This window comes from Nesoenas mayeri (assembly GCF_963082525.1).
Source record: "Nesoenas mayeri genome assembly, chromosome: 3".
Classification (NCBI taxonomy): domain Eukaryota; kingdom Metazoa; phylum Chordata; class Aves; order Columbiformes; family Columbidae; genus Nesoenas; species Nesoenas mayeri.
Genome location: NC_137544.1, coordinates 3,937,886 through 3,960,517, shown reverse-complemented (window position 1 = coordinate 3,960,517; position 22,632 = coordinate 3,937,886). Strand labels below are relative to the sequence as shown.

Genomic DNA, 22,632 nt, shown 5'->3' with positions numbered 1-22,632 from the left:
ATTTTTTTTAATTGGCAGTTTGCCACAGAAATCCATCCTGTGTGTGCAGACACCGTGCCAGGCAGGCAGAGACAAGCTCCACCAAGAACTGCTGAGGTTGATTTTCTCCCTTCAGAAGGAGGCAACTGTCCCTGTGAGATCGGACACACGGAACAGCCGCTCACTTTTAACTACACCTAATTGCAGCCCATTGCACAGGTACAAGCGGAGGCAGAATTATCCAATACTCAATTAATCAAGCTGTTTAGACAGAGGAATACACCTACTCCGCTAACTCCACCATAAGGCATCAAGGGACAGGATCACTTCGGACCACAGTGATTGCCCCCTCAACACTGTACATTTTCCCTTCCTCACAGTCAGAACAGGGGAACCAAAACACCCCGGAACTGGTCAAACTATTTACACTGTTGTGTCACTGAGACAAAAAAACCAGATGTAACATGTACAAGCACTTTCCTTTTTGCATCCAGAGGCACACAGCACTGCAGTGAGTCCTGTAGCCTCCACTGAGCACTGAACTCCGCCAACTCGCTGTCCTCAAGGAGCAAACTCAACAGCCTCAAAGAAACCATGAACACCTTTCCAGGGCAACTAAGAACGTGGTTCAGAAGCCACCTAGACAAGTCCAGGAAAGCAGGAACACAAAGCCAGGTCACTCAGTGACTGGGGAAGGATCCCCATCCCCTGACAGTATCGCAGGCTGGCACTGAGGACACCACCATGTAAGTCTCTTGTAGCTACCTGAGGGTCCAAAGGTTCCCTTCATCACTGCATGTCCAAGGGGACACTGCTCCTTCTGGTAGATCTGAGGGTGCAGCCCTTTGCCCTGCAGCTTGCTGTGCAGCCAGTCTGAGCTGAACCGAATGGCACAGTCAAGTAGATGCTCCAGATTCGAGAGAGGCAAGAGAGAGCCTTGTGTTAATGGATGGATCTTGGCCAGGTACAAGACCTCATTCTTAATGATGTTCCCTGGAAAGAACCAGAAATAGGGAGACAATAAGGATGTTTCTTATCAAGATGATGCAGACCTGTGGCCCCAGTCTGTGACTTCTGCCTCAAGGATCACAGCTATTACAGCAATGTCATTCCCCGTATCTGACGCGGCATACAAAGAGTAGACTTATAACTGGGATTGGAATGGAATATGTTCTCTTCCACTACCCCGAAGAAGACTTTCCTTTTGTTCTCGAGTATGAGCCAATCCATAGGTCACACACAGAAATTGTGCCAGTGGAAGTTTAGATTGGATATTAGGAAAAAAGTCTTCCCAGAAGGGGTTGTCAGTCATTGGAACAGGCTGCCCAGGGCAGTAGTGGAGTCACCATCCCTGGAGGGGCTTAAAAGACACATAGATGAGGTCCTTACGGACAACGGTTTAGTGCTAGAGTTCAGTTATGGTTGGACTCTATGATCTTGAGGCTCTCTGCCAACTGAAATGACTATGATTCTATGATCTGTGTCAGGGATAGTACAATACAATGCCACAAATGTCATTAACTCCCTGATACTCCTCAGGCTGGACACCACCTCCCAAAGCTCTGTCACCAGGCTGAGCAGCTCCTTTACTTGGGGCACATCTCCCACAGGTGAGATGACCACATACCCTCAAGCTGCACCAACCAGAAGCCATAAGACTAAGGAGTTAAATGCTTAGATACACAGCACTGGATCTGTAGACATCCCACCCTACCTTCCTCCATTTCTTGCTCTGCCACCATACCCTGGAACTCACCCAGCCCTGAAAAATGTCTTTGGTCTAAGAGGGTGTAGCAGATGGGATTGGATGTGCGGAGAGCATCCAGCGCCTGGCCACGGTGGAATTCCACAGACAGGATGTCAGAGGCAGGATCAGCGCTTGGAGCGGAGCACCAGTGCATTCGGCAGTTGTAGAAAACAAGGAAACCTCCAGTCTCAAAGTGCAGGACCAGCCTGGGAGAAGCAGACAAGTTAAAAAGTCTTGTTCCAGAGACATCCCTGAACCATATTCTGCTCTGCTGAAGAGACTTGCACAGACAGAGCAGAAAGAGGTAGCGGTGCAGCAAAAAGCGCTGGGAAGTGAGAAAGAGCCTGTACATGACATAAGCTCGGGGAAAAGCACAGAGCAAGGCATCAGCCCATGGAAAGGACATCTCATGAGAGCCAGGGAGACACCTTCAAGTACCAGTTCCCCAAGTCCAGCTATTCTTTCCCCACAGCTCATCACCACGCTTGCTCATGTGCACAAGGTGACAGCAGGCACTCCAACACACCATGCCACCACCTTAGCACAAAGTGGTCTCTTTTATGATTTCAGCCAAAAAAAACCTCATTGTGAACCCACACAACTTGTGGATAACGGCTCCTTCTGCTGCCCTGTGGTACCCAGCTGAGAAACAGCAGCAGGCAGAGAGATGCATCAACATCTAAGTGGCACACAAAACTGACTATGTCTGAAATTATTTGTGTAGAAATAAAGCAATCCTCCAAAACATTTCAGGATGGAGGAGCAGGGAGTGTGTCCCTACCAAGGACACTACGTACAGAGGAGCCAGACATACCTTGTACATTATTAAGCACTCAAGTTAAACAGCTTACAAGAACTGAGACCAAAGAATTTTCCTGTATTTACCCCCTCCTTGTTAAGTACATTTGCAGTGGGACTCAGGACACAGACTGCTGCCTTGAACAGCATCACTCCAGCCTGTGATTCCAGCTGCCCTAGACATATGTTATTTCATAGAACCATAGAATAGTTTGGGTTGGAAGGGGCCTTCAAAGCTCCCCCAGTGCCACCCCTGCCATGAGCAGGGACATCTTTACCAGCTCAGGTTGCTCAGAGCCCCGTCCAGCCTGGCCTGGGATGTCTCCAGGGATGGTTCATCCACCACCTCTCTGCCCAACCCGGGACAGGCTCTCTACACCCTCAGCACAAACGATTTCTTCCTCATGTCTGTCCTGAATCTCCTCTTCTTTATTTTAAAACCGTCATCCCTTTTCCTATCACAACAGGCCCTGCTCAGAAGTCTGTCCCCATCTTTCTTCTCAGCACCTTTTAAGTCCAGAAAGGCCTCAATAAGGTTTCCTGGAGCCTTCTCCAGGCTGAACACCCCAACTCTCTCAGTCTTTCCTCACAGCAGAGTGGTTCCAGCCCTCTGATCATCTTGGTGGCCTCATCTGAGACTTTTAAATCATGTAATTGGGAGAAACCGGCATTTTCAGAGCATGATTCAGTCTGACATCCTAAAAAAATTCTCTCTTTGAATAAAGATCTTAAATGAGCTGGTACTATGATCCCCAGGCTAGCAGGTAATATGCATCCTACAAGTGCAATCACTTAGTTCCCTCATCACATAAAACAAAGGAGATGAAACACAGAGACAGTAGCAAAAAGTAAAGCATTATCAATTTTGTAGCTGGGAGGAGGCAGAAGGTGGCAAAGGGCAGAAATCTCAGTTTCTTACTAACGGTAGAAGAACATGCAGTACCAAGATAAGGTGTGTCAAAAGAAAATCATGATCAACTGATACTGTTGGGAGGCCTGCAAGACACCTACAACATAGGAATACTTAGGCAACAGTCTACTGTGGATTCCCTGGTTGAACACACCCCACAGCCAGTCATGCCATCCCTCCTGCCTACTTAAGACTTATCAGAAAGGAAAGAAATCACTAAGAGCATTGCCACACAAATCCAGTTTGAGATAGAAGAACAGTTCTCCAAAATGAGAGGCAAGGAGAAAGTTTGTGAGAAGAGGATTCCAAATACCTGGGTGTAGGGTCCTTCCAGTCCCCCCTCTTATTGCTTTTGTTTGCTCTTGAGAATTCATTTGCCCGAACGCTACCAAACAAGCCGAAGTGGATGCGCAGCCAGCTGCCCGGACCTTCTGCTGCACCTGGGACTTCAGACACGGAGTGCAGGAGTTCCTGTGGCTCCTCATCCTGGGGATGTATCTGTGGAGCACAAACCTGTCCTTGCGCTCCCCAAGGAGAACTTGCCCCTCCAGCAGCATCTCTTTCCGCAGTTGGCCCTAAGGGACCTTCAGCTGTCACAAAGGCCAAGTACAAGTTCTTCCCATGAACCTGAGAAAAAAGGTGGGATGTATTTAGGATCCACATAACCTCTGGCTGTTTTCACACAAGTGATTATTGTCTACAACCTCTTTTAGACAGAAGATACATAGAATCATAGAATAGTTTGGGTTGAAGGGACCTTCAAAGCTCATTCAGTGCCACCCCTGCCATGAGCAGGGACATCTTCACCAGCTCAGGTTGCTCAGAGCCCCGTCCAGCCTGGCCTGGGATGTTTCCAGGGATGGTTCATCCACCATCTCTCTGGCCAACCTGGGCCAGGCTCTCACCACCCTCATTGTAAAAAATTTCTTCCTCATGCCTAGCCATAACACAGGATTCGTTGGCATCTGAGTCATTCCCATCAGAGCTGCAGTTATCCTTTCAGCATCCCTTTTCATCTACGTGAAGCACAAGGTATTCAGATGCCACTCCACTGTGAAGCCCTCCCAGAGGTTCCTGTCATGCCAAAGAGACGCACCAGGATGGACACTTGGGGTTTCAAAGTCTGTCATCTCTGCTTCTCATTTCTCTCCACTTTGTGCTGGCCTCAGGTGTCTCAGGCTAGGGTGACCTAACTCAAGGCTGGCTCTGAAGCCACAAATGGCTGTAGAGCAGCTCACATCTGTGCCCTGAGATGAGACCATCATGTAATTAGAGGTGAGGCTACAGTAACATCTGGTCAGTCAAGTCCAAATCATCATCTGAAGGAGATCAGCCAAGTGAAAGCCCCAACAGGACTGACCCAATGTGACTATCTCACAAGTGCCCACAGCACAGACATTTCAACCCAGCCAGCTGTGCACGTTCACACCTGAGGGAAATGCGGCTGCTGCTTCTGACATCCACATCCTGAGGAAATCAACTCTCATCTTGTACAAACAGCCCTTGCCAACACCAACTCCTCATCCCTTAAGAGGCACAGAACCAGCACATTAGCACAACTGACCCAAACCCACAAATAAATCTGGGCATCTCCATGTCCAGCCATATCACTGCAACAGCCTCTCCTCACAGTAACCTTGATTCCAAACTTCACAACAAGGAACAATACTACAAAATGGGCATACACATCTCTTTGGCCACATGCACCTATTTTGTGGCTATAAATGAAGACAATGTTCCACCTCAACCAAAAGCTTGGTGTCATTCTCAAGTCATGCACCTTCTGTGACCCAGATGCAGGACTATCTGTGGTGGTTTGTCTCAGACTTGCCACGGACCAATAAGTTCATCTTTAGTACATCTCACCTGGGAGTCCTGGAGCCTCAGGGCATTCAGGTCATTCACATTGATCTTCTTGCTGCTTCCCCCAACCTTAGCCACCACTTGTCCCACAAAAGGGGAGGTCAGCAGCTGGAACTTCCTCACCGATGGACCCTCTGGCATCTCCAGCAGCTGTTGAGGACCTTCTCACACTTGATGCCCTCGACTTAAAGGAAAGTTGCAACTCAGAAATACACAAGACCAGACAGAGGCTGAACTCAAACTCCCCATCCCCTTTTTCCTCTTCAAGTTCCTGTGGCAAAGTCAATGGAGGGAAATAGGTTCCTTTCAGGCCCAGGGAAGTAGAGGAATTTCCATCCTTGGAGATAATAACTCAAAAAAAGGCCCTGAGCAACCCTTTTTTAATGTTAGTTTTCATTCCACGAGCAGGGATTTGGCCTGGAAATCTCCATAAGTCATTTCCTACCACAAGTTCTCCAAAAGTCACAGAGGACCTTAAATTATTTTAGCATCTCTCTCCTCAGCAGCAACAAGAGCTCTCCTAACTCCAACTATTCCCTCAGTCACAGCATTGACATCCCAATACAAAGGAAGAATGCAGCCTTACACAGATATTATCAAATAGTTTGGGTTGGAAGGGACCTTCAACGCTCATCCAGTGCCAGCCCTGCCATGAGCAGGGACATCTTCACCAGCTCAGCTTGCTCAGAGCCCCGTCCAGCCTGGCCTGGGATGTCTCCAGGGATGGTTCATCCACCACCTCTCTGCCCAACCTGGGACAGTGTTTCACTTCATGTGCTGCAGAACACAAACCAAAGCCCTCTTGGAAGAGCTCAAGAGGAAAACGTATCAGGGAACATCACCTGGATCCAAGACATGAAATTCAAGGTATTAATTGGTCATACAAACTAGCTTTACCAGGAATAAACCACTGAGCTTTACTCCTGTGTCTCCTAGAGCATGGGATAATTACTCACAGGGCTGCTCCAGTTTCCCCCAAAACAGCTGCGTATTGTTTTCAGACCAAGAGTCAGCTAAAGAGATGCTCCTGCTGCCAAAGGCACCAGCAGCAAGCTGGATCCCTGGGAGCAGCGTTTGGCCACTGGACACACATCATCCAAGGGCTCTACCCATGTCCTGGGCCCTTTGGGTTCTCCTCCTGACTATCCAGGCACTGGCTTTGTGTCAGGCAACACAAAATGAGCCCCAGGACAACTCACAAAGCCCAACTCAAGCTCCAAGGAAGCTCATGCCCTGCAGAGCTGTGCAGATCCAGCTGCTGCCAGTTTGGTCCACAGCAGGCTTGTTGAGAGGGACTGCAAGTGCTGAGCACTTCATAGGGTTTTAATGCACATGCTCCCACAGCTGCAGCCCCTCTGGGCAGCAGAGTAATGCTCCTCTTCAAGAGGAGAGCCTGCCCTTTCCCCCAGGACATCAGAAGAACCAGCATCACCTGCCTCTGGTCTTCTACTCTCCAGGGACCTCCCTGCTTCACCTTTTTACTCCAGACCTACTTTGGTCTCTTCCAAAATGCTTTCTCCTCCAAGAAGGAGGATAACAAGCCCCAAACTTCTGCAGGCCATGACACTCATCTTGCCATGAGCATGACCACTGCACTCCAGAGCCTGTCCCAGCAAGACACCTGAGCTGGTACCACTACAGATCTGGGGAAGGGAGCCAGGAGAAACCCTCCCTATGCATGGGCTCGTTTCCAGTACTTGTGCTCAGACACAGGCCAAGCACCCACACTGGGACATGACAAGGCTGCCAGCTTCACCTGCCTCAACCCAGCTTCACTCGCACCCAGGGGTTGCAGACCAAGACCCACCATGGCCTCACACCCCCACACAAAGCTTCCACAGGGATTCTGAGGCACAGCCCTGACTCCACATGCAATTAAAGGAGTGAAGAGCTCCTCATCTTCTCACACTCAGCCAAGCATCAACTTATAGTTTTGCAAAACAACTGAGTCCACGGTTGTCACCTCATTCCACCCCATGTCTCCCTAGGGCAGTGGAGACACCCATTCTACTCCACCCAAACCCCATATTTCTGCATCCAGCCCTCAAGCCCTTCCCAGGCCCACCTGGTGCTTGCAGCTGGGGAAAAGACCACACAGCCTTGCCCTCCTTATCATGGGATCATTTTGGTTGGAAGAGACCCTCAAGATCATTGAGTCCAACCATTAATGCAACACTGCCACTAAACCACATCCTTAAGAACCTCATCTACACATCTTTTAAACTCCTCCAGGGATGGTGACTCCACCACTTCCCTGGGCAGCCTATTCCAATGTTCAACAATCCTTTCCATGAAGAATTTGTTCCTAATATCCAATCTGAACCTCCCCTGGCACAACTTGAGGCCATTTCCTCTTGTCCTATTGCTTGTTACTTAGAAGAAGAGACCAACACCCTCCATAGCCCCTCCTCTCCCCACCTAGTTTGCCTCCCAACATCTCCCACAGCCTCTCCACCCTCTCCCTAAGCAACCTACCCACCCTCAATGTAACCTTCTGCACCCAAAACCCTTCCACCCACCCACTTTTATAGGGGAGGAGGGTCTTCCACCCCCAAATACCAGAGGAGCTCCCTGGTTGGCTGGTGTGGGAGGAAAAGGTGGGGTTTCAGGCACTGGTTGCACTCACCCAACCAGTTGCAGTGGTGTCCAGGGAGTGGTTAGACAGGGAGTGACACTGTGTACTTTGGGGATAACATTGGGTGCTCGTAGAAGGGGTGTGCTTGCTGGAAAACTAGTTGTTTTTGGGTTAAGGGTGATGCCTCTCAGTTCAGCTGGAAGCGATTAGAGCAATTAGGCTTAACAATTAGGCAAAACCAGGTCATTGAGCAGTCCCAAAAGATAAGTCATAATAGTATTAAAGTGCCCTGAGGAGCTTTGTACTTCTGCACAGTGTTAGGAAGAGATTATCTGCTGCATGGAAAACATATTGGGTGCTTTTCTCCCTTTGTATTAAAGTCATAGACTAGTTTGGGTTGGAAGGGATCTTAGAGATCATCTCATTCCAACCCCCTGCTGTAAGCAGGGCCACCTTCTGCTAGACCAGGCTGCTCAAAGTCTCATCCAGCCTGGCCTTGAATTGCTCCATTGCTGGGTGTGTTACTTCTGGTGTTTGTCATCCTGTGTTGCCCATCCCAGGTCCTGCCTACAAGAAGGAATTCTGTGGGACTCTAGGACTTGGAAACCTTGTCTCCTGCACTGACTCATTGCTTGGGAGTCCCTAAATCTGAGCAATTAATTTACCAATTATTTTGCTTCTCATTAGAATCTAATGTTTATTCAGAAAAAACATCTCCACCATGAGGGTGCACAAACATTGGAAGAGGAACCCAGAGAGGTTCCAGATTTTCCATCCTTGGGGATATTCAACATGTCACTGAAAAGGGCCCTGAGAAACCTGATCCAGTCCCTTCTGATTTAAATTACTCTGTAATTCTATCATTATGAGGACAGGAACCGTTGCACCGTGTCTTCTCCAGGTGCACTTCATAGGTGATCGTTTACCCCCAGCCCTTCCCGAGAAGCCCATGAGGGTAGTCAAAGTCAAACAGCAGCCTTCTGGTTTTATTATCATTGTTTTATTTCCATTAGTCCTAAAGGTGTAGAAGTTACGTGGATTGGTAGCCATACTACTTCATAATATATATTTTTTTTACATTTTTAAATAATTACAACTTGTTCAGTTGGTTGGTTTCCCTCTCCCCCTTACAAATAAGTGTCTGTCTCCATGAGACCTTCCCAGAAGACCTGGGAAGCTTCTAACTTTATACATGGGGAGAAAAAAAAAAGGCAAAACAAAACACCACCCCTGACATAGTCACAGCTTCAACGTTAAATTAGGAGTTGTTGATTGGTTTTAAAGCTCCCTTACAATATTCCTGAGCTCCTCCTGACTGCACCCTCTCCAGCCAGCCCATAACATTGCAAGTGAAATACGGATTTTGCCTGATCAATTTACAAAATAACTGAAGTGATTCCAGATATTGCACTTCCACAAAGAGGAAAGACATCTAGACATGGTTAAATGACCTTTCTACCACTCTGGCTCCTGGTTCTCATCTGCCCATCTCACTCTGGTGACCATTGAGCCCTTGCAAAGATCTGGTTTGATACAACCAAACCTTCTGCTAAAACCCCTTTGACATCAAAATTTGCGTGTGTGATTAATGATGACATCCAAGGGAACAAGTCCTGCAAATGCCTTTATCATGCTTAAATGTTTTGCAGGACTAGGCCCTTCCCTCTTACTCCTCAGGGCAGGGATAGTTCTTGGTCCTGCATTTGTGTAGGACCTGACTTGCTATGGTCCTCACTATGTTCTCCAGCAATTATAATAGAAATAATTATTTTGCCTTAACAGATTTCTAATAATTGTATCTTATTTCATTAACAAATCAAGCTCTAAATACCTCCCCTTCCCCATCATGGGAAGGAAAGCAGAACTCAGACTGAACCCAGAATTTGTCAAGTTGCCCCTTCTGCTGGAGTGAGCTGAGTGTCCTGAGGCTGGTCGCACTTTTATCCTCCCATCCTGTGAGTATCCTTCATCTGTCACTTCTCGTGTTTGTCAACCTGCGTTGGCCATCCCATTTCCTACCTACAAGAAGAGCCTTTGTGTGACCCCAGTGCTTGGAGATGATGTTCAGCCTCCTGCAATGACTCCTTTTTTTGTGAGTCTCTAAGTCTGAGCAATTAATTTACTAATTATTTTGATTCTCATTAGAATCTAACCTTTATTTGGAAAAACATTTTCGCTATGAGGGTGGTAAACACTGGAGCAAGAACCCAGAGAGGCTTCAGCATTTCCATTCTTGGGGATATTCAACACTTGACTGAACAGGGCCCTGAGAAACCTGATCTAATCCCTTCTGATTTAATTATTCCATGATTCTATTGTTACAAGCTCCATAGAACAGGACCCATCTCTTATGGTATGTTTGTACAGCACCTGGCATGATGGTGCTCCATCCAAAGTCAACATCTCACCAGCGTGATATCAGTGTTGGTCAGAATACAGTAAATGCTGTTCTACAGCGGTTCTGGATTATTGAGAAGAACAGCAGAACAGGTGTATCTGGACTTCTACTGCTCGTGGTGCAAAAGGGGGACAAAAGAGGTAATTTTTACCACTAAAGAGAACCAAGTTGTCCTCCCAGGCCCAAAACCTCACCATTTGAAAGCAGACATCTTGTTTTGTTACCTTGGTCCTTGTAAATGCTCCTCAATCTGTTTCAAGAATTATTTTTAAGGCTTTGAGGAAGGCTTGGAACCAATTAACGAATCTCTACCATGATTATTCAGGTAACCTGAGGGAGCATCAGGCAGTCTGATGTCCTGCAGGGTTTTTTTTCCCCTCCTGCATCACAAGCAGACTCCTTCATGGCATCTCAGAGTGTGTTTTAAAGGGCAGGAGAAAAATTCAGCCAGGGATTTTAGCTTTGAGGGCAGGAGGAGGAGAGCAGTAATAAGGCAAGGTGGACAGAAGCTCTGGGAGCATTCATATGAAAGGAGAAATAGGGCACATGATTGGTCTGGACTTTAGCTCCTCTGCAGGAGATCACCTGTTCCCCTCCCTCTCGAGTTGTCCAGGGTAGTTCTGGGTGTCTCAGATGTGTGCGTTAGCCAAGAGGCATCTTTGTGGTGCGTGATTCTCCGTTACGGACAGGAATTCACAGCCAGGTCCCAAGAGAGCTCAGTTGCCATTGACAAAGGAATATATTAATAGTTCAAGGAGGATACTGGCTAAAGACCTGCATGCCCAGGAAGAAACACCTCTATGTTTTCACCCCAAATTCATACTTTTTAAATGCTATTTCTGGCCTCTTCTCTGCAGCCTACCAGGCTGGAGTGCAATCATGGAATTTCATTTATTTTTAATCCATGTTTCATGAATGTGTTTTCCATGTCTGAAATTAGCACTAATGAGGCTAGACCCTGTATTTGCTCAGCCGCACGAAGTGGGAAGTGGTGCAAACACCATCCAACCATTTCCATGGCATCACTGCCATGGTAATTTCTCTGGGGAGTGCAGAGGCTCTGTCACCCCTTCCCAAAACCCTGCAGATATGAGCTACGCAGAGCACAGGGAATGTGAAAGGGTCCAGGTCTCTACCGTGACTCCAGTCCCAGTCTTTATCACGACCAGTTCAGTTGGATCCTTCTCCTTAAAGAAGCTTTTCTCCCATCCAGAAGAAAACGGTGAGTTCAACCAAAGACAATGCAATGCCATGCTTTTGATTCAGATGTGTATGCAGCTTTCCTCTTCGCCAAGCCATGTATCTTGGTGGAAACACTCTTTGTGGGAATGTTAAACAGTGGGAGATGGAGGATGGCACATTTTGGGTGGAGGATGCACAATCCTTCTTCTAGATTTTTCTCTTGGTAGTTCAGTACTCGAGTTGTGGGTGCAGGGAGGAAAGAGAGGAGCTGGGAAGGCAAGAAGAATAACAGAGTTTGAGAGCAGACAGAAATAAAGGCAGAGAATCTTGTAGAATGAGGTCTCCCAGAAATTCTCTGCCTGGAAATGGAAATTTCCTCCTTGGAAATGTTGATGAAAACATCATGGCAAGCATCTGGTGAAGCACTTTGCACAGGGGAGCTGTGGCATCTGCGATGCTGGAGTTTGTTAAGCACATGCTGGAGAAAGAGCAGCCAGGGCTGGGTTAGGTAGAAGTGATCCCTTTGGGAAAAGGGAATGAGTCAGTAGAGCTCTCAACATCTCTTCCAACCCCATTTGCTAGGGTTCCCTGGTTACTGAGAGCCTTATGGCCGAGAAAACATACGAGTCTCATTTAATACTCGTGCATGAATGGAGTTATGCTTCTCTTGCAGGCAAGCAAGTCTGTGCACGTGCTTGGTAAAGAAATCGGCCCCTGCCTACATCCATTAGAGGCTGAAGCCTTTGCTTGTGGCAAAAGGTGAAGTCCTAAAGGGTTAGACATGTGAAATGGTCATGAGCCATCTGTTAGGGGGAAAGCGGACACTCACAGTACAGCCAAAAAGAAGTGACAGTCAGATTTCATCAATGACATCAAAACCAGCAGAAAAGTATGCAAAATAATTAAATTAGCTGTCTCGAAAAGCGATGGCACAGCAGTGTTAGAAGAGCATCTTTCACGTGCTGTGCTCTTGAATGATTTCTAAGCCTGGCTTGTTGCTTTCCATAAGGGAACAGTCTCCTCCAGGATTTGATAACCAATGTGGGTCTCCTCTACTTGCTTCCAGAAGGTTCCTCCTTCCAAAATCCCCCTTTGACTTTGGACAGACCTTCTCCAGGCTCAGCTAACAACCTTTTGGAAACACAATCCCATGGTTTTGTAATGATAAATAGGAAAGGAGTTACTATTAAATATGGACATTCATTAGGTTTTCAGACTATCTAGGAAAATGAAGACAATGCTCTAGATGTGTGAGCTAAGGATGTACGTGAGGGAAGGTCTCCTTTTTCTGTGCCCTGATTCATATCAAATCCTCTAAAGCCACCACCACATGTCTAGTGAAGTCTATTCAACAAACTTTTCTGGAACTGGCTTCGTTTGGTGGAAGGTCACTGAATTTGGGTAGTGAGAAGATGGTGACGTTTTCTTCTGGTCAGGAAAAGAACAGATGGTGACAGATGAAAAAAAAACAAGTGTCTCTGCTCCACCATCATCTGAGTCTTAAATGCCAGATGTTTTTAAATAAACAAAGCTCAAGAATTGTGTCCAACTTTGTGTTTCTGGCTGTTTTGTAGAGGATGGTGGCAATCAAATGGAGAGGCTCATTTAAAGTGGGGGAAAAAAGGCTTGAAGTCCATTGGATTGAGATTTGAGTCTTCTCTGTTTGTTTCGTGAGAGCTCTCCTACACCTCAGATAAGTCCTCTTTACCTCTTTGCTGGAACATCTCACAAGGGGAGAGAAGGTGGGAGAGCAGGGGAGGTGGGAAACAACATTGACTTGATGATTATGTGGCATCTTCTTCATCTCTCAAGTGGATCAGCCTGAAGTCCATGGGTGGAAGACCAGCTTATGCAGTTATGATGTCTCCATGGTTTTCAGCTAACACGAGGCTGTTCCAGGAGTCCTGTTTGGAGCTGGTTTGGGGAGACTGGCTGATCGCTGACTGGTAAGCCTGCGGTGAAAGCTTCAGAGCCGAAATCGCAGGGTGAATAGATGATCCATGGCCGGACACGGCAGAGACTGAGAATGCCTATGGGTAAAGGAAGATCCTGTGAACAAAGCTTCAAAACATAGTGGACCATAAGAATCCCTTTATGGGAGGCTGGTGCTATTGTAATAACACATCTCTGGGCTTGCTGTGGAGCTCCAGATCACAGCTCATGCATGATCATAGAATCACAGAATCATTTTAGTTGGAAGAGACCCTTAATATCATCAAGTCCAACCATAACCTAAATCTAGCACTAAACTATGTCCCTGAGAACCTCATCTCCATGTCTATTCAACCCCTTCATGGATGGTGACTCCAGCAGTGCCCTGGGCAGCCTGTTCCAATGCCCCACAGCCCTTTGGGGAAGAAATTGTTCCCCACATCCAACCTCAACCTCCCCTGGCGCAACTTGAGGCCGTTTCCTCTGCTCCTGGCGCTTGTTTCTGGGGAGCAGAGCCCGACCCCCCCTGGCTCCAAGCTCCTTTCAGGCAGTTCAGAGATCAGAAGGTCTCCCCTCAGCTCCTGTTCTCCAGCTGAACCCCACTCCTCATAAGACCAGGCTCTTTCCATCTTGTTCCAGACCCTGTTCTTTCCTCTAATTGCATCTGGGACAACTTGTTCCCTTCTAAATGTCAGAAATGATCATTTTACCTCCGGAGGCTTGAGATTTCATTGTCCTCATGCTCTCCTAGCTTACAAATTCTTCCAGGAAGAAATTTTTCCTGATATCCAATCTAAACCTCCCCTGGCACAACTTATTTCTTCTCTTCCTGTCACTTATGACTTGGGAAAGGAGACAAACACCCTCCATGCTACAACCTCCTTTCAGGTGGTTATGGCACAGAACACACCACTTCATCCTGCAGCTCTCTGCCATCATGCTGCCTTGCTTTACCTTTGCAGGGATTCAACTCAGATTTGGACTATGTGAGTTTATTCTCCTCACACTGCATTTCTCATACTGCTCAACACACAGCCAGAGAAAGTGGGGTAATATTGCCAAGTTATCCTTGCTTGAGACAAATAAAATCAAATCATAAAAAGGAAATGGTCATTTTCTTCCTATGGGACCTATATAGCTGTCTAGCCAGAAAGAATTTCCAACCAAGCTGCTACTTCTTGTTGTCCATTCAGAATGGCTACACGTCATTAAAAAGCCATATAGTGCTGTAGACATGGTGACAAGAATGTGAGTTTTTGCAGCATCCCAGAGGACAGATCTCTTACTGTGAGCTCCTAGACCTCTGGGTTGAAAAGAGGCAGCCTCTTCCCACAGAAGGTTTGAGGATGTTCTCACTGCATCTACCATCTTAGCTCCCATTTTTGTCCCACTGCCAGAATCTCCCACCCTGTACCTGAGAAATTGGGCTGGGGTGCCCATAATGAGATGAGAGCCCAGGTTCTGTTTTTATGGGGCGCATTTCCTCGGTGGTTGTGGCGCTGCTGCTGCTGCTGCTGGCAGAGCTGGTGGTTGGGGTAAGACTCTCGCTGCTGGATGGACCTTGGAGAAAGCAAATGGTAAAGCAGGCTCTTTACAAAGATCTTTCAGTGCGGAGCTGTGCCCACCCACAGAAAGTTAGTACAGGTAAAAATTAAAAAAATAAATAGCCAAAATTGCTTTGCTACTGCTGAAAGGCATTCAGACATCCCTTATTTTTGAAGAATTAGCCCATTTTCTGTCTGGGTGTCAAACTCACAGGACACAATGATCAGGAACACAAGTGCACACGCATATGCACATGCAATAAACTCCTTCATTCAACGCTTACCTGCTGGTGTCTTTGTTTTGCTAAGGTTCTTTGGCTTGCGCTTCCTTGTCTGAATACCCTCTTTTCTCATTGCTAACGGCCTTGGAACCTATAGAACCAAATATAAAAGCACATTAGTTTCTGGCCATGAGGTCATCTAGGAGAACATGATTCCAGCTTGACCTCGTAGGCCCCACAAAAACCAGCTGATTTAATTCAAAGCAACAAAATGGAGCCCAAAGTCATTGAGCAACATTGTTGTGTGAAGAGATATTTCAAAGCTACAAGATATGCATCCAAATGGGAATATATTGGATTTTCACATCATAGGTAGAAAGTGTTTTAAGGCCAGAAGGGAATAACAGCTCATGTGATTTACTTTCCTGTTTAGGAGAAAGTAAGTCTTTCAGAGAAGATGTTTTTCTGGCTAATACCTGCTTTCTGGAAAGGTACCAAGTCTATGTGGGGAGACCTCCCTTAGGAGCTGATCCCACAGAGGTAGTCACCCTCATGGTCAGAAACACTGAGATTTCTAGGAATAATTTGTTGGGTTAGGTGAGACTTCCCCTCATCCACCTGGTCTTCAAGCTTTGACCTGTCCCTTGTGAATGCTCTTCCATCTGTGCTGAAGCTCTGGACATCTTTGGGAGCATGGATGTGTATAAAAACCATGGGAGTAGCAATGAGAAGTGGAACTGGGGTTTGCTATTAACCAGTTTCCAGGGTGTTGAATGCTTCTGCTTCTACCACAGGGGTGGCCCCATTGCCGCTGACTGATGGGAGAAGGACTGGAGATTTGCATCCTCAAAGTGCCCTGAAGTCCTGCTACATCTTGGACCCCAACTTGACTCTTCTAGATGTATCAGAAATGACACAGATTCCTGAAGCACCCACTGGCAGGAGAAGGCAAATGTGCAAGAAGAGCCATTGGTTGCTCCCGTGACAAGTCTACAACCAAGTCTTGGCTGGAATCTGACACCCCGTGCGAAGGAACTCAGTCTTTCTTTGTAGTTCTGACTCAAATTTCTCGCCAAAGTGCCTGAATTTAGGTGGGAAGAATCTGGGCCGAGTTTTGTGGGGTTTCAAGACTTGGATTCCAAGGGCAGCTAATTGCTATATGAGAAATTCCCTGCGTGCATCACCCCTTGGCAATAAAACCATGATATAATGTTGAGGGGGACTAAATCCCAGAGGAAAAACAGCTCCAGGAGAGCACAGAGTTGTGCAATGAGCCCAATCCCCAACTTGGTGCTATTGATACCCTCCCCACATAGAGCAGAGATCAGTGAAGACGTTACCCCATGGAGCTTCATGTAGAGTCCGCAGGCATTGCAGACGGGCTCTCCCTCGGCGTTTCTGCGCCAGAGCGTGGTGGTCGTCGTGTGGCAGTTGGCACAAGAGAGGCCAACGCGGCGGGAAGCCGACTGTGAGAGAAAACAGAAGGAGAAAACATGTCAGCCCTCCACTGCTACCAGCAGCAGCATCAGATCCCAACAAGCTCGCTGCACCACACCTCAGGTTTTCTTCTCCTGCCCAACTTCTCGTAACAAGGCCAAGTGCAAGGTCCTGCACCTGGGTTGGGGCAGCCCTCGGTATCAGCACAGGCTGGGGATGGAGGGATGGAGAGCAGCCCCCAGGAGAGGGACTTGGGGTGCTGGGGGGCTAAAGACTGGACATGAGCCGGCAATGTGCGCTTGCAGACCAGAAGGTCAATTGTATCTTGGGCTGCATCACAAGGAGTGTGGGCAGCAGGTTGAGGTTTGTGATTCTGCCCCTCTGCTCCGCTCTGATGAGACCCCCCTGCAGTGCTGGTCCAGCTCTGGGTCCTCAGCACAGGACACACATGGAGCTGCTGGAGAGGGGCCAGAGGAGCCCCAGAAATGATCCGAGGCTGGAACAGCTCTGCTGGGAGGACAGGCTGAGAGAGTTGGGGTGTTCAGCTGGAGAAGAGAAGCTCTGGGGAAATCTTAGTGTGGCCTTTCATGCTTAAAAGGGCCAATAAGAAAGATGGGAACAGACTTTTGAGCAGGGCCTGTTGTGATAGGACAAGGGGTGATGGTTTTAAACTAAAGGAGGGGAGATTTAGGACAGACATGCAGAAGAAATTGTTTACAGTGAGGGTATTGAGAGCCTGTCCCAGGTTGTCCAGAGAGGTGGTGGATGAACCATCCCTGGAGACATCCCAGGCCAGGCCGGACGGGGCTCTGAGTAACCTGAGCTGGTGAAGATGTCCCTGCTCATGGCAGGGGTGGCACTGGGGGAGCTGTGAAGGTCTCTTCCAGCCCAGACTGTTCTATGATTTCTCTGCTTTTTTCTCATCTCACCTTGATGCACTGAATATCACAACTGCCTTTTTCTTCCCTTCTGGCCTTTTAGCTTCTGCCTTTCCACTGCCTTCTGCCTGCCAGTGATGCACAGACATCTCAACTGTTGTGGGACATCTCAGATGGTGCCAGACACACCACCTGAACAGAGTCCCACACCTCCAGCAGGTCTGGTAGCAGTTAAAGACCCCCTGCATGTGCAGACACCCACACTGAGGTGTCTGGATCTTAGACAGTCCTGCCCTTTCAGGCTCCCAAGCCCTTCACCTTCCAAGCATCATGGCATATCCCAAGAAGACATTACCAATGCCATGAACGTTACATACTCCTTGCTGGCTTTGCAGGATGTTACTCATGTGGCTTGAGGGGGACATAAGAAAAAGAGTGCTTCCAGCAGCATCGTCTTCTTAAAGAGGGATAGTTAATAGGAATCCCCACTAATGAAACCTTGCAGGGAATAGGCCTTTTGAATTTAATTTTCTGGCTGAACTGGTTTAGCTGGGCTCAAAAGGTCACAGTAGGAAGACAATGAGCTTGAAACCATATAAAATGCCTGGAAGCAGAGTTGGAGATGGGGGAAGAAAAAGTCACATTCTCTGCACCTGCCTGACTCTTCCCAGCATCCTTCAAAGCTCAGGTTTTAAGAGGCTGAGCATAAAGTCTAGATGGGTAGGGGTCAAATTCCCTCTTTGCTTTCTGATAAACTGGGGACTGAACAGAAGTGCCAGAGATATGTGAAGATGTCTGAAGAGGAGGAAATCTGGTGGTCTTGGACATCTACCCAGCTCTGCAAACCTGAACAGCTGTGCGATGGGGGGAAAGCCAGGGAGATGAGGACTTGGCATCTACCAGGGATTTCCTTTGTGATCCTTGCCACAGCTGTTTCTCTGCATCTTTCCCCTCATTATAAAACAGGATCAGTTACTCTACGGCAGCAGGACAATTAAAAGTGAAATTCAAGTACTTCTTAAAGGCTTGGAAAAGTGTAAACCCCTTTGGTGCAGAGAAACAAAATGCTGCTTTAGTTGTAACCTCAACATGTACTGGCTTCAATCATCAGCCTTTGCAAGTGGACCAAGAGTTTAAAAGAGATCTTGCAGCAAAGGCAAAGATCTCCCTTCACAGGGCCCTTTGACGTATCTCAGTCTCCAAAAAAAAGGGTTACACAGTGACAGATTAAACCAAATCAATTGTGCTTATGTATTATTCAGGTATTATTAATGTATTTATTCAGGTCAACCAATTGTCATTACTTTAGCCACACCCCAACATTGCAACCTTAGACATGTCCTCCTTTTCTTCACAGAAGTTCTCTTCCAGAAGGAAAAGCAGAAATTTGGCCACTCTTGCAAGATTTCCAGATGGCCAGCTGCCCAGCCAAGTGACAAAAGTGCATATATGGGTACGCACAGCTCATGCATTTATATTTTTCATAAGGTTTTCCAAGCCTCACCCCAAGGCTGTGCAGAGTTAAAAGCCTGCATTGCTGCTTGCTCCAAAGGACCAGCCCTGGTACCCAATGGGCCATTCCTGACTGCACAGATGTGCCAGAGTCTAACATAGAATCATAGAGCCATGGAATCATTTTGATTGGAAGAGAACCTCAAGATCACCAAATACAACCATTAACCTCACACTGTTGCCAAACCATGTCCATAAGAACCTTACATATGCATCTTTTAAACCTCTCCATGGATGGTGACTCCACCACTGCCCTGGGCAGCCTGTTCCAATACCTGACAGCCCTTTCCAGGAAGAAATTTTTCCTTATATCCAATCTAAACCTCCCCTGGCGCACATTGAGGCCATTTCCTCTTGTCCTACGCATGTAGACCCGTAAACAAATGAGGACCAGGGCCTGGGTGCCAGGGTGCGAGCACTGCGGTGTCTAGGAGGGGGTTTTCACAAGAGGGCGCTGGGTGGCTGTGGCTGGTGGCAGCCCTCAAGCTGCCAGTGTCATTTTCGACACTTGCGGGGGATGTCTGGGTTTGAGCGCAGACAGGTCTGGGTGAAGCAAAGGGCAGGGCCGGTTTGGGATGGAGCCTCATGGAAATATGGCCCTGAGGAATGTCTTGCTGAGTTCTTGCTGTCTAGGGTCATGATGGCCTTGTGTCTTTGGGGCACAAACTGCAGAGATCTTCCTAAAACCCCTCAGCAAAATGGACAGGGACAGGCAGGATATCAACATTGAGATGTTCTCACCCAGCAGCTTCCTCATCCATACCCATCCTGATCCCACAGGCTTCAGGATGCCCTGGCCTGTCCCACAAGTTCACCCAACAGAGCCAGGAGCAGAGTATCCAGAAAAGGTGGCCAGTCACCATGAAATGACCAGTGAATAAGGACCCTGAAGGTAAAGAGAAGATGGACTGGTGGTTTGGTGGAGCAGCAAAGTGTTTCTATTCATCCTAATGTGCCTACAGGGGTGCTAAAGCAAAGACTGGCTTTTGCTAAACAACAGCCGTGGTACTGCCCTTCCACTGCCTGGCCTGCATGTCTTTTCAGAACTAATCTGGACAATACAAGGTGCTGGAGCACACCAAGAACAAGATAACCTGTCTTATTTTGGAAATCTGGATCAAAACCACTTAGTTTTGGGCACATGGGGACCCAAGGAGTTGAAACACCCCTGGCATCCCCACATAGGTGAGGGCTTTTTGGCTCATCCTTGCCTGCAGCCTTGCTCCACATACATTATTGTGATCTTGACTTACCAGCCTCCTCTGAGGTTTGAACAAGGGCCGGTTGATGCCATTCATCTTGTGGTAGAGCCCGCAGGCATTGCAGAGGTAGTGCCCCGTGCCGTCTCTCCTCCAGAGCGGGGTGGACATGGCCCCACAGTTGACACATTCTCGCCCCTCTGAGTAATCGTCAAAAAATTCTGCTGCCATGATGGGAGAGAAGGGAAAAGACTTGGTTAATTACGCAGCCGTACATTTAATTTCTGGCCTGGTTCTCAATATTTGAGCCCAGAAGTGACATTTCGAGAAATCACCAGCATGAGGATTTTACAGGATGCAAGAAACAGCTTTTCCATTCTCAAGGAAGCCCCTGGGATTATTGTGAAGAAGAACCCCTTTCCCTGCTATACAGAGTTGGCTGCAGGACTTCTGTGGCAGCAGGGATGTGCTGGGACACAGATACTGGGAGACAGAAATAGAAACCTTCCCTTCTGCTCTGACGTTATCCAGTTTTCGAGGCTGGACATCACCAGGACAAACAGATTGGGGCAGACGAACAGCCGCGTTTACAACTGAGACAAATTGCCTGCGACCACGGACAAACACAGACCCACAAAGCAGAACTGCCCAGGGGTTCAAGAGCTGCCTGAGCATCTTTCAATGGGGCTCAAGCAGGTGAGGGCAGGGAAAGCGCTGCCTGTATGTCCTGCTACCCTGCTACCCAGCCCACGCCAGCTCCCACCCTGGCCCCTCTGCAGAGGGGAAGATGGCACAAAATTGTGTGCAGTTTTGTGCAATTTTGGGCTCCACAGTATAAAAAGGATATAAAGCTACAGGAGGGTGTCCAGAAGAGGCTATGAAGTTGGTGAAGGGCTTGGAGGGGAAGCTTCATGAGGAGCAGCTGAACTCATGGGGTTTGTTCATCCTGGAGAGGAGGAGGCTAAGGGGAGAGCTCATGGTGGCTGCAGCTTCATCACAAGGGGAGCAGGAGGGGCAGGGCTGAGCTCTTCTCTCTGGTGACCAGTGACTGAACCCCAGGGAATGGCAGGAAGATGTGCCAGGGGAGGTTTAGGTTGGACATGAGGAAAAGGTTCTTCACCCAGAGGTGCTGGACACTGAACAGGCTCCCCAGGGAGGTGTCACGGCCCCAACCTGACAGTGTTCAACAAGAGACTGGACAACGTCCTCAGACACACGGTGTGAACTGTGGGGTGTCCTGTGCAGGGACAGGAGTTGGACTCGATGATCCTTGTGGGTCCTTCCAACTCAGGACATTCTATGATTCTATGAATGGCTGCAGAGAGCCAAGGGGGAGAGATGTTCATGTTCCTTCACCCTGTTCTCTGCACGAAAAGCATCTCCTGAACTGCAAGGATCCACATGTCCAACCCCAGCTCAGGCTGCCAGCTGACAGACATCCTGAGGCATTCAGGGGTGTCAGAGACTCAGCTTTTGACGCAAAATTCCGTCATACTTGGTGTCACTCTCCAGGGCTTGGTGCATTCACCCACCACATTCCTGGTTCATCCACAATATTCCTGGTTCACCCTGCACTGGGGGCCAGCTGTGTCTGTGATGTGAGAGTGAGGACAACCATACCTCTGGCTGTGACAGGTCCATATCATCTACAAGGTGGCACAGAGGCAAACACCTCAACTGCATGATAGTTTGGAAAGATACAGGTCAGCTCACCCTTGGATACAATGCTTTCAAGAAGCCAAGACATTCACCTAATAAAATATAAGCATCAGCTACAGGTCTTGCTGTGATGTAAATTATAGCTGCATCTGGCTGGCGTGGCCCTTCAAAGTGTGTGTTCCTGATGGTAAAATAATTGGTAGAGATAAAGGAAATGACAAATTACAGCAAAGGGCTCCATTATTTAACATAGGCTGGGAATAAACCAGGCTGTGGAAAAAAATCCCAACATGCTGCAGCGCACAGGAGATGTTTGGAGGACAGTAAGAACTTTGCATCAGGACCTTTAACCATTATAGACAAGCATAACATTAACTTTTAAAATGTTATCATGCATCTCACTATGTTTTCTGCTTGTCTACCTGCTTTTTATACAAGTATCTCAGCTTTCTGCTGGAAAACAGTAGTTCCCCATAGAGCAAACCAACAAAATTTGGCTTCTTGCCACTCTGTGCCTCAATCCCGTGTGGATTCTCTGATAGCTAATAAGGGTTATGTTCAAACGTCGGCCTCATTTTCTCTTTTCTCCAGAATATTTTTGGAAAATCTGCAGGAAACTACATAACCCTGAAAGAGACAAATGATTAAAAAACTACTAAAGTGGCGCCAGTAAACAGAGAGAAAAAGATTCACGTGAACCTAATTCTCTTTAGAAAAGCAGGCTAAAAATGGCAAGAGATTACATTGTGTGGCCATGGGGAAATACTAGAAAACAGTGAATGAACGTACCCAAGGGGC

General features: G+C 47.7%; 2 protein-coding genes across 3 annotated transcripts in view; both read right to left on the bottom strand.

Moving 5' to 3' along the window:
• Positions 1–655: 655 nt before the first annotated feature.
• NEIL2 (nei like DNA glycosylase 2) lies at positions 656–5,444 on the bottom strand (the record flags this gene model as incomplete). The annotated part of the gene is made up of 4 exons (XM_080340964.1): positions 5,301–5,444; positions 3,748–4,061; positions 1,736–1,932; positions 656–972 (listed from the first exon to the last, which is right to left on the bottom strand). The coding sequence occupies exons 1-4, from the start codon at positions 5,436–5,438 to the stop codon at positions 656–658; spliced, it is 966 nt and encodes a 321-aa protein (XP_080197090.1). The 5' UTR covers positions 5,439–5,444.
• A 7,855-nt stretch (positions 5,445–13,299) lies between these two features.
• The window catches only part of GATA4 (GATA binding protein 4), a gene marked incomplete at both ends in the record, with an annotated part of 28,290 nt that continues 18,957 nt past the window's right edge, over positions 13,300–22,632 (bottom strand). The window contains 5 exons of one of the 2 annotated variants that reach the window (XM_080340957.1): positions 13,300–13,482; positions 14,799–14,944; positions 15,213–15,300; positions 16,490–16,615; positions 20,230–20,399. In XM_080340957.1, coding sequence (XP_080197083.1) covers positions 13,300–13,482; positions 14,799–14,944; positions 15,213–15,300; positions 16,490–16,615; positions 20,230–20,399 — 713 coding nt within the window. The remainder of the gene's footprint in view (positions 13,483–14,798; positions 14,945–15,212; positions 15,301–16,489; positions 16,616–20,229; positions 20,400–22,632) is intronic. The other variant, XM_080340958.1, reaches the window with a different exon arrangement.